This window comes from Hemicordylus capensis, chromosome 6, assembly GCF_027244095.1.
Source record: "Hemicordylus capensis ecotype Gifberg chromosome 6, rHemCap1.1.pri, whole genome shotgun sequence".
NCBI classification, from domain to species: domain Eukaryota; kingdom Metazoa; phylum Chordata; class Lepidosauria; order Squamata; family Cordylidae; genus Hemicordylus; species Hemicordylus capensis.
In genome coordinates, this window is record NC_069662.1 from 525,106 (window position 1) to 536,070 (window position 10,965).

Genomic DNA, 10,965 nt, shown 5'->3' on the forward strand with positions numbered 1-10,965 from the left:
AATTGCAATAGAATAAATAGAAATGAATCTGCTGCAACACCCATCACACCCCAGGCGGCTCTCATCAGTGGACCCCTCCAGTCAGGGGTGCTCGGCTTTTCTCTGGGCCCTTCCTCCCTCCACGCACCAAGGCTGGCTGCCTTCTCTGGCGGCTTTCCTCCTCTTCCTCTTCTTTAATCATGAGGACCACTGGAGATGAAGTCATTGACTCATACGGTCTGGGCTTGACCTGGGTTTGGCCTATTTGGCTCTGAAATTCATAAGACTGTTAAATCTTATTGATCTCTACATCAAGAATTGTAGATTCTTCGAGGAGCTGCCAAAAGCATAGGAAGCTGCCATAGACTTAGTCCAACCATAGGGCCATCTCACTATTGTATTGTATTGAACCCTAGTATTGTCTGCACTGACTCGCAGCGGTAGGCAGGAATCTCTCCCAGCCCTATCTAGAAGATGCTGCCAGGAAGGGAACTTGGAACCTTCTGCAACTGGGGTGCGTTTTGAAGCACTCTTGTAACTACTGAGTGTTTCTTTTACCTGTAACTAAAAGCTGACAGAGCCTCTGATGGAAATTTGCTCCCAGCCCTATCTTGGAGATGCTGACAGGGAGGGAACTTGGAATCTTCTGCTCTTCCTTGAGTGGCTCCATCCCCTGCGGGGAATATCTTCCAGTGCTGCTCACATATGTAGTCTCCCATTCATATGCAACCAGGGTGGACCCTGCTTAGCTAAAGGAACAAGTCATGCTGGCTACCACAAGACCACTGGGGGGGGGCCTATGGGCCACAGGCCCCCCCAAGAATAGCTCAGAGGCCTGGGTCTCACCAGCCTCCTCCGTGGCTCCTTCCAGAATGGAAACACAGCAGTGAAGGCGCCTGCCCAGAGCAGGGGAGGGGAGGGGGTTCCTGGCCTCCCCAGGCTCTCTCGCCTTCAGAGGGATTGTATTAGAATGAAGTCATTCTTCTTGAGGGGTGTGACGGAGTTCGCTGGGGCTTTGCATTCCCTTGAAGCACCCGCCAGGCCTCCAACAGGGGAGACATTCAGCAGATGTGGGCGGAGGGTGGGGAACAATGGTTGGGCCATCCGTGGTGCCGCGCAGAGGCCCAACCCAGCCTGGCCCGGCTATAAAGCTGCCCTGCTCTGCCAGGTGTGGCCAGCCACTTGCCAGCCTGCCTCCCCCAGCATGACTGCTGGCCGCCTGCTGCTGCTGCTGCTGGCCTGCCTGGCCCCTGGGGCCGCGGGGCGCCTCTACTGCGCAATGCTCAACGTGTCCAACGGGGGCACTGCAGGGGAGTGGGGGCGGCGAGAGTTCTGCCCCTTTGGGTACGCAGATGGCTTCTCTGTCAAGGTGAGGACCCACTGGCACAACCCCTTCTGCCCCACAGGCGTGAGTTCCTATGGGGAGCTGCACCATGGAGGGAGGTGAAGTGCAGCCCCTGGCCTTTCTGATTGCCCTTTGCTTTCATACCCTTGTCTCCCGGATGCTTTTGCTGCAGAGTGGCCATCATCAGGACAAAAGAGGCCACTGCCCCAAACAGCTTACAGTTTAGAGTCCAGCGGTTGAGAACAGAGAGCACTAGAATGCAGCCACGGGGTGTGGGGGGGCATACATGGCTTGGCCCCACAGAAACCAGGTGTAACAGACCTGGCACATCTTGGCATAGGGGAGGGCAGAACTGCAACTCCCCCTTTGATCTCCTCCCCCCTCAGCTGGAGACCCACCAGGGCTTCCTCCCTGGCCAAGACGACACGGCGCTGAATGGGATCCGCCTGCATTGCGCTCAGGGAGGCAACGTCACTTCATCGGTGGGCAGGTGAGTGGTGCCTGGGGCAAGGAGGGGCCCAGTGGGGCTGCTGCGATGTGGGGGCGGGAGAGGCAGGACTCCTGGGTCCTACTCGAGGGGAGGGGAGGACGTTGGGGACCTGGGCCAGACCCTTGGTCCATTGAGCTCAGTGCTGTCTACCTACTGACTGGCAGCGGCTTCTCCAAGGTGGCCCGCAGCAGTCTTCTCTCCCTGCCCTCCCTGGAGAGCCTGCCAGAGACTGATCCTGGGACCTAGAGAGCAGAGCTGGTCTGGTGGCAGCAAGCCTGACTTGTCCCCTTTGCTAAGCAGGTAATCATTTACTTGGTTGCATCTGAATGGGAGACTTGGTGTGTGAGCAGCACTGGAAGATCTTCCCCTCAGCAGGGGATGGAGCCGCTCTGGGGAGAGCAGAAGGTCCCAAGTTCCCTCCCTGGCAGCATCTCCAAGAGAGACTCCTGCCTGTCGCCTTGGAGAAGCCGCTGCCTGCCTGTGAAGACAATACTGAGCTAGATGGACCTAGGGCCTGACTCAGTATAGGGCAGCTTCCGATCTTCTACCTGCAAAGCAGGGGTGCTAACTCTGAGCGGCAGCCCCCTCTTTGCCCCCTGAGGGAAATATCTCACTGCACCCACATGTAGTCACCCATCCAGCTGGGAACCAAGGCAGACCCTGCTTAGCAAAAGGGGACCTCCGTGCAAGACTCGCTTCAGTTCTGAAGGACCAGCCGCTGCATTGCAGAGCAACGTGTCTGTCTGTGCGTCAGTGGGTCAGGGCATCTGGGGAGGTGCTAGGGCTGGAACTAGGACAAGTGAAGTGGTGGGGAGCGGCGGGCAGGGTGGGAGGGGGCCGGGCTGGCCGCCGGGACTCCTCCTGGGCTCTACTCCACCTTCCAGGGTGGAGAGGTCTGTCAGCCATGAGAGCTCAATGGCACCTCCCTGCACAGAGGCAGTCTGCTGGGCCCTCTGCAGAGGAAAGGGTCGGTGGTGGGCTCCGGAGAGGAGGCATCTGGGTGGGTGCCTTTGGCTTGGAAGCAGCAGCTGGCCTCAGCAGACGCCCCCCCCCCACCCCCGGCTTGGACCCAGAGGCCAGGCACGGTCAAGGGAGTCACTCTGCTGCCTCGCCCCCCCCCCGGCTCCCCCCCCAGTGGGGTGTGGGGGCTCCCACCCTCTTCCTCCCTCTCTCCCGCCCCAGGTGGGGCACGTGGAGCCACAGCCAGAGCTGCCCCAAGGTCCCCCTCGTCGCCTTCCAGCTGCAGACGGAGCCCTGGCGCCTGGGCCGAGACAACACCGCCGCCAACAGCCTCCGGATGAAGTGCGAGCGCCGGGCGGTGCTGGAGGCCCGCTGGGAGGGGTGGGGGGCGTGGGGCCCGTGGAGCCCCCGCTGCCCCCGCGGCTACATCTGCGGCCTCCAGACCCGGGTGCAGCCCCCACGGGGGGCCATGGACGACACCGCCCTCAACGACGCCCGCTTCTTCTGCTGCTGCTGAGGCCTTCGGGAGCTCCTCTCTGGGGCCGGCCCCCAGCCGCCTCACCACTCGGGCATGCCCCCTCCCCGTTTCTCCTGCAGCCCCCCCCCGCCCCCCGCCTGGCCCCACACGCCTGCAGGGCTGGCCACCTCCCCCTGGAGTCTCCACCCTGGAAGGGGCGGGATGTCGGCTGTCCCATTTTAGCCCGATGCCCCCCCACCCCACCATGCCAAGTCTGTCTCCCCCTGCCCCACAGTCAAAGGGTAAAATCCTATGCCCCCTTTCCCTGGGAGTAAGGCCCTTTGAATTCGGGGGGACTATTCTGAGTGCCTGTGCGCAGGATTCCTCTCCCCGCCCCCCGGACAGGAAGGATACACACAGTGGGCCAGAGGTCTGGGCGGGGCGGGGGGGGAGCAAAGGTGCAGCATTCTGCCTGGGGTGGCTTCCGCCCGCTGTGTCCAGCGGCTGCTACATGTCGTCACTCACCCCGTGCCGCCCCCTCCTGCCCGTCTGGAAAGTCCCCTGGCGTCATAGGAGGAAGCGGCCCGGCTTGCTCTGAGTCAACCCTCCCCCCCAGGGAGAAGTGAGAGCAGACGCTGCCGCCGACTTCCGCCTTTTCAGCATTCCACACTTTGTCGGGACAAACTCCGCCCCCCCCTGAATAAACGCAGCTCGCAATGGCGGGGTTTTTTAACCAAAATATATTCCTGTTTTTCCGCTTCTGTATAAAGATAGGGAATCGAAAGTGCAAAAAGAACACAGGGGTGTTGGGGGAGTCTAAGGAGCGGGGGGGGGGAGGTGCTGGTCGAGAGCGCCAGACCCCCGTTCCGAGGAGGAGGAGGAGAAACACACACCCCTTTTCTGTGGACAAACGGACCGACCGACCGACCCCTAGCTACCGCCCTCCACATCTGCCTGCCCCAACCCACCCCCAAAGTCTCCCGCAGCCCCAGGAGGGGGGCTGACTCATCATCTGCAGCAGGCCGGCCCTTCAGGGCTGCGTCGTCCCCTTCAGGTCTCCTCGCCCGGCAGGCAGAGTGCGTCTTCACCTGGACGGGAAAGAGGCCTTTAGCCATGAAGGGGGCCACCTGCGGGGAAGGGGGGGCCACCGAGAGAGGAGAGCCAGAGAGCCAGAGAGCCAGCGGCAGGGCAATCCCTGGAAGAGCAACCGGGGCCGCAGCCAGAGCTCAGAGCAGGGCCCGGGACCCCCGGGAGACCAAGGCCTGCCTTCGCGCACCCTTCCTATCCTGAAAAGGCTCTTCAGAGAGCCGTGCATCGAAGGCCAGCCTCAGAGAGAGAGGAGAGTCCCGCCTAAGCGCAGAGAAGGGGGCCAGGACGCTCTCCTCCCGGGCTGCGAATGGGTTCTGGGCACGGAAGGGGAGAGGCAGGCTGGAGGCGGGACGGGGAGGGGGGCTGCCAGCCACCCCCGTTGTTGCTCACCTGCGTCTCCAGGCGGATGGGGGCCCTCCAGGGGTCTGTCCCGGCGCCAGCCCCTCCTCCGGCACACCACGAAGACGAGGGCCGCCACGGAGACCAGGGCCACGCCAAGCGACACCAGCACGGCCACCCTGGAGTCTTTGGCTGGAGGGGGGCTTCCTTCGCCTTCCCCCTGCTGAGGGGACTGGCCGAGCCCGGCTCCAGCAGGGCCTGCAAGAGGAGCCCTGGCGTTAGAGCAGGGGGGAGCTCACTCGGGGGGGGGGCCCACCTCCACTCTGCCCGCTCCACACTCACGGCCACTGGGTGCTGGGGTGCTCCTGGCCGCTCCAGGGGCCGAGGTCGATTCCACGGCGACGTCTGGAGCAGGCTGCGTCCCTGGCGTCTCCTCGGGGGGGCCTGGGGAGGGCTGAGCCAGCTCCGGCTCTGGCAAGGTGGGGGCGGGCACAGGGGGCCCCTTCACAGCCCCCGCCCCTACAATGACCCCGGCCTGGGTGGGGGGGGCAGCAGCTTCTGCGGGAGGGCAACACACAAGGAGAGGAGGGGGTGAGGAGGGAGTGCCCGCTGTGGCCCCCCGGCCCACCCCCCATGTACAGCAGCCAGCACACCCACGTATTGAGGGGGGGACAGGTGGGCGGAAGAGGGGACGGATCCCGCGTTTCCCCTGGACTACTGCAGCAGCCAGCAGCTCCGAGACGCCCCCATCAGACAAAGACAAAGCCCGAGAAGAGCCCAATCAGCTGTGCCCCCCCCCCAGGCTGGCTGTGTCCACCGGACCTTCCTGTCCAAATGTCTCGGTACATCCCTTGCCGGTGCTCAGAGCTGCCCAGGGTACAGCCCCTGCCTAGCGAGGAGGAGGACCAGGCTAGCAGAGGGGGCAAGGCCCAGGCCGGGCAGGTGAGACCCCCTCCCCCTCCCTCCCTCCCTCCCTCCCTCCCTCCGGAGACTGGCCGCCCTGCAGGCCCCCCGCAAAGCCCAAGCCCGGAAGGAGCAGCTCTTCCCAGAGCGGCCCCATCCCCGGATCAGGGGCATCTCTTCCTGTGCTCACACACGGAGTCCCCCATTCATTTGCAGCCAGGTCAATGAGTGGCCTGCTCAGCCAAGGGGACGAGTCCTGCTTGCTCCCACCAGACCCGCTGCTGCTCTCCGTGGCAGCCTCTCAAGGCCCCGGCCAGGCCCTGGGCTTACCAGCTGGATGCCTGCAGGGGGGCTTCTGCATGCCCCCCCCCCCGCCCAGACAAGGGCCCCCCTCTGCTGGGCAGGGATGCGCTCACCTCTGCTGCAGTATGAAAGCCACCGGGTCACCCATGCGTCACCCTTGAAGCCACAAAGCCTGCCTCCAGGGAAGGTGAACCTGGGGGGAGAGGAGGCCAGATGAGCGGGTGGGGGCGGCAGGGGAGCTCCTCGGGCTCCGCCTCCTTACGGGCTGGCCGAAGGGAGGGGGCCTCAGGGCGGTCGGGGGGCGGGGGGGCCTTACTTGATCAGGTCGTTGTTGCAGGCCTCACAGGCCTGCAGTTTGCTGAGGGCAATTTGGGGTTCACTGCGTCGTCTCGAGCACTTGCAGCTCCCGGCACTCGACCCCACATTGGCCAGGGCTGTGGAGAGAGAGCAGAGAGGGCAGGGTGAAGAGGGAGGGGCCCTACGGACAGCCCTGGAGGACCCCGGCCAGGGACGGCCCCCCTGCAAGGAGCTGCTGCCCCACACGGCTCCTGAGGCTCTCCTCTCCCTCGGCGGAGGCGGCCTGTTGAGCCCCGGGCCGGCCAGAGACTGCGCCCCAGCCAGATGCCCAGGGGAGGGGCCTGCTGGATCTGGCCGGGAGCAGCTTGCTCGGGAGGCGGGGTCAGTGGGGAGAGAGAGGTCCCCCACCCCCTCTCAGCACACGGGAAGCAGGGGCCACCCCCTGAAACGGGAGGCCGGCAGACGTGGGGAGGCCAGCCGAAGGACGGACTTTCCCACCCCCCCCACCCCCCGGCATAATTCATCTCTGGCATTCTCCGCCCCCAGCTTTAGAAGGGGCTGAGACACATTCAGGGAGGAGAGGACTGTCCACGGCTACTGGTGGCCTTGAAAGCTAGAGGCCGCCTCCGGCCCAAGATGCCTCTCTCTGGGAGCCACAGCAGGGGAGCCGGCAGCCGGCGGCCTTCTTCACACCTCGGCCTGTGGGCTCCCCGGAGGCAGCCTCTGGTGGGCCTCTGCGGGGAGCAGGAGGCTGGACTGGACGGGCCTCCTCGGGCCTGATCCAGCAGCAGCAGCAGCAGCAGGGCTGGCCTTGTGGTGAGGCCCCCTCCCTCCCTCCCTCCCTCCCTCTGCCCTTCAGCCAGCCATCCACACAGCAACCCCGGAATGACTCCTCTCTGCAACGGAGGAGGACAAAGGCACCTGGGGGGAGGCACTGAAGCCGCCAGCACAGCCAGAGCCCCACTTGCCACCTGGCCAGCAGCTCAGCAGAGGCCTCGGCCAGGCCCTCCCCCCCCCTCAGCTGCAGACTGGCACAAACCATTGGCCTGGTGTGTGTGGGGGGTTCTCTACTCCCCAAGCAGGTGGTTGCCGGTTCGAATCCCCACTGGTACTCTATCGGGCAGCAGTGAGAGAGGAAGCTGCTGAAAGGCCTCATCATCTCATACTGTGCGGGAGGAGGCCATGGTCACCCCCTCCTGCATTCCACCCAAGACAACCACAGGGCTGGTCTGTGGGCGCCCGGAGTCGGAATCGACTCAGCGACACCCTTTCCCTCTCCCTGTCTGCCAGGAGTGAAAAATGGCAAGTGGCAACAATCCCGACAGTAACCTGCCAACACTGCTTGAGGAGGAAAACATGCTTGTCTGGCTGGCGAGCAGAGCCAGCATTTCCCGACCTCTGAGCGGGGGGAGGGAGGGAGGCACCGAAGCCCCGCCGGCAGCCTCCCTCTGCACCCGGGATGGCTCCAAGCAGAGCGGCCCGCCGCAGTCTCCCTTACTTTGCCACTCCAGGCCAGCTGCCTGGGAGCGGGGCCGGGATGGGCTCCCCCTCCGCTTGGGACCCCACGCACTCCCCCCGCCCCTCAGACCTCCGGCTCACTCCGCCGCCATCGCATCCCACCCGCCCTTCTGCACCCAGGTACAAGCAACGGGCGCGGGCGTGGGGGGGGCTGGGCTCCACCATAAGAACCACAGAATGTCGTCAAGAGCTGGAAGGGAGCCTGGAGGTCTTCTAGTCCACCCCCTGCCCGGCATCACTGCGCCTCAGTCCAAGGACAGCCCAGGACGGCAGGAGGCAGGCAGTTCCGCCGCGCAACAGCTCTCCTCTCCCAGTCACCACATTCTCCCTCCCACGGTCTAGCCTAAGATCTGCTCCCAACCCGGGCCTCGGCAGCAACCAGTAGCCCGCTCCTCCTCCCCCACCCCCCGCTGCTCTCCAAGCTGCCCCCAGCGGCCTTGCTGAGTACTCCGCGCTAAATTTCGGGACTCCGAGAAGCGCCCCCAGCAGCCCCGCCGTGCTTCTGACCGCCAGGACTCGCCAAGCCGGCAGGGACTTCTCGGGTTCTCCTCCCGCCTGCTGCTGCTGCTGCTGCCTTCACCTCGGGGCAGGGACCTCCTTTCCTGTCCTGTCCTACTTCGTGGAGGGCGCAGCGGTGATGCCGTGCGTGCTGGTATTCGCGTTGTTGTTTACGCAGCGCCCGGGACGATTAACCGACCCCGCGTCTTTGGGTCGGTCCCAGGGGAGGAGGGCTTCTGGGGCGCCCGCGGAGGAGTGGTCTCTGCCCCGAGGGGAGGGCAGACGGCAGGGCTGCTGCTGCTGCTCCTTAGAGCCGGACACCCTTCCAGGCCGAGGGAGCAACACGCGCCGCCACCGTACCTGGATGCCGGAGCAGGAGGAGCGCGACGAGGCTCAGCCGGAGAAGGGCGAAGCGGAGGCCGCGGCTGGCCGTCTGCGCGGGCGGCTGGCCGCCGAGACCCATGATGGCGCTGGCTCCTGGCCGCCCTGCTGGCAGACGAAAGCGAAAGATGCTGCTGCCTTGCCGTGCCGAGGCGAGCAGGGCGCCCAGCTGAGGGGGCGGGGCGGGGCGGGCGGCTGGCTGGTTCCAGGGCCAGAGGAGGGGGCGTGGCCTCGGAGCACGAGCGGAGCGGAGCGGAGCGCATGGCTGCGCAACCGAGCCCAGCGCCGTCTGGCCGGGCCGGGCCGTCGAGGGCGGACGCCCGCAGCAGCAGCAGCAGCAGCCCGCTTCCCAGGTGGGCGGCCAGGAACGCGAGAGCAGAGCGGAGGCCGCGCAGCTGGATCAGGCCCCGAGGAGGAGCCCGCCGCTTGGAGCAGCTGCAGCCTCGTTGGCGACCCTCCGGGGGTCTAAGCTGCGGGTGGCGGCCTTGGCCGTTCCGTCCATTCGTTCGTTCTGCGCCCGGTGGAGAAGGGCTGGCTGGGGCCTTTCCTGAGTCTCCTGCCCCCCCTCCCTTTCAGGGGGTGGCGTGGCCCTCATCTTTCTTTGTTCGGGTTTCTATCCCACTCTTTCTCCAAGGAGCCCGGAGCAGTGTACCTGGTTATGTTTATCCTCACAACAACCCTGTGAGGTAGGTTAGGCTGAGAGATCAATGGCCAGTCCAGAGTCTCCCAGTGAGTCGTGGCTGAGTGGAGATCTGAACTCGGGTCTCCCTGGTCCTAACACTACCCTCTAACCACTACACATTCCCGCCGCCCAGCCATCATTTGAAGGAACAGTTATAATCTCTACCCAGACCTTTCCTGACATGGAGGATGCTTTGGTCTCTCCATACTTTAACTTGCTCCTGGAATGTCCTCTTTGAGGTGTGCTGATCAGAACAGGCACCCTCCAGTTCCGAATGCGGCCATTCCGTTAGATTTGGAAGCAGGCACTAGGATCCTATCCCTCTCCCAATGATCCCGTGCATGGTTGGCCCCGCCCCACATCACTCTGGGCTGGCATCTTCCATGAGCTTCTGTCCACCGCAACCCCAAGATCCCTCTCCTAGTTCCTCACCAGCAGCTCAGCTCCACACACACACCCCCGCCGTCACTCACTCTGTGTGGCGGTGGAGTTGGGCTTCTTTGCCCCCATGTGCATCACCTGACCCTTCTTTACACGGATTCACATTTGCCATTTTCTTTTCTGCCCACCCCATGGAGAGAGCCCTTCGGAGCCCTTCAGGAGCCCTGCCCTGGATCCCTTTTTGAAAATCAGTGTTACATTGGCTACTTTCCAGTCCTCCAGTACAGAGCCTGATTGCAGGGATAAGTTATATATTTTAGCAAGGAGGTTGGCAATTTCACATTTGAGTTCTTTGAGGACTCTAGATGGATGCCTTCAAGCCCTGGCGATTTCCAGTTTTTCCAGACAGTTTAGAACATCATCTCTTGTCACTTCTATCTGATTTAGTTCTTTAGCCTCCATCCCCCCAAAGCCTGTTTCAGGAACAGGTATATGCTCAATATCCTCTGCTGTGAAGACAGATGCAAAGCATTTAGCTTCTCTGCAACCTCCATATCCTCCTCATATCCTCCCCTAACCCTCCATTTCACTCCCTCATTCTCTAATGGTCCAACCGCCTCCCTGGCAGGTTTCCTGCATCTGATTTGTGTTTGTTTGTTTGTTGTTTGTTATTCCCCTTGATGCTTTTAAGTTTTTGTTATTCCCCTTGATGTGTTTAGCTCAAAACAGTTTGATGTTCCTCAAACTCTCTTTTTGCCTCCCTTATCCTCACCTTGCATTTCTTTTGCCAAACTTTGTGTTCCTTTCTGTTCTCCTCATTTGGGCAGGCCTTCCAATTTCAGAAGGAAGTCTTCTTCCCTTTTATGGCTTTCTTGACGTTACCTGTTAGCCATGCTGGGATCCTCCTGGACATAGTGGTACCTTTCCTCCTTTTGGATATACAATCTAACTGGGCTCCTAGTTTTGTGGTTTTGAGTAAACTCCATGCATTCTGGAGCAAAGTGACTCTCCTGATTTTCCCTTTCAGCTTTCTTTTCACCATACTTCTTATTTTGGAGAAGTTTCCTCTTCTGAAATTCAAAACATCTGTGTTAGACTTCTTTGGTAATTCTCTCCCCACATGTATGTTGAATTTGATCGCACTATGATCACTGTTCCCTAAAGGGTCGATGACACTGACATCACGCACCAGGTCCTGGGTGCCACTCAGGATTAAGTCCAAGGTCGCCTTCTCTCTGGTTGGTTCCAAGACCAACTGTTCTAGGGCACAGTCATTTAGTGTATCTAAAAATTAGACATCTTTGTCATTACCTGACTGTGAATTTCCGCAGTCTATGTGTGGG

General features: G+C 62.3%; 2 protein-coding genes across 2 annotated transcripts; one reads left to right on the forward strand and one right to left on the reverse strand.

The window, feature by feature from the left end:
- The first annotated feature begins 1,183 nt into the window (after positions 1 to 1,183).
- LOC128329497 (vitelline membrane outer layer protein 1-like) lies at positions 1,184 to 3,291 on the forward strand. The gene is made up of 3 exons (XM_053260835.1): positions 1,184 to 1,348; positions 1,711 to 1,814; positions 2,997 to 3,291. Exons 1-3 carry the CDS (start codon positions 1,184 to 1,186, stop codon positions 3,289 to 3,291), a joined length of 564 nt encoding a protein of 187 aa, XP_053116810.1.
- A 657-nt stretch (positions 3,292 to 3,948) lies between these two features.
- On the reverse strand, positions 3,949 to 8,903 carry LOC128329065 (serine/threonine-protein kinase PknH-like). The gene is made up of 6 exons (XM_053259539.1): positions 8,539 to 8,903; positions 6,182 to 6,299; positions 5,979 to 6,058; positions 5,002 to 5,217; positions 4,711 to 4,917; positions 3,949 to 4,319 (listed from the first exon to the last, which is right to left on the reverse strand). Exons 1-6 carry the CDS (start codon positions 8,639 to 8,641, stop codon positions 4,282 to 4,284), a joined length of 762 nt encoding a protein of 253 aa, XP_053115514.1. The 5' UTR covers positions 8,642 to 8,903; the 3' UTR covers positions 3,949 to 4,281.
- Positions 8,904 to 10,965: the final 2,062 nt, after the last annotated feature.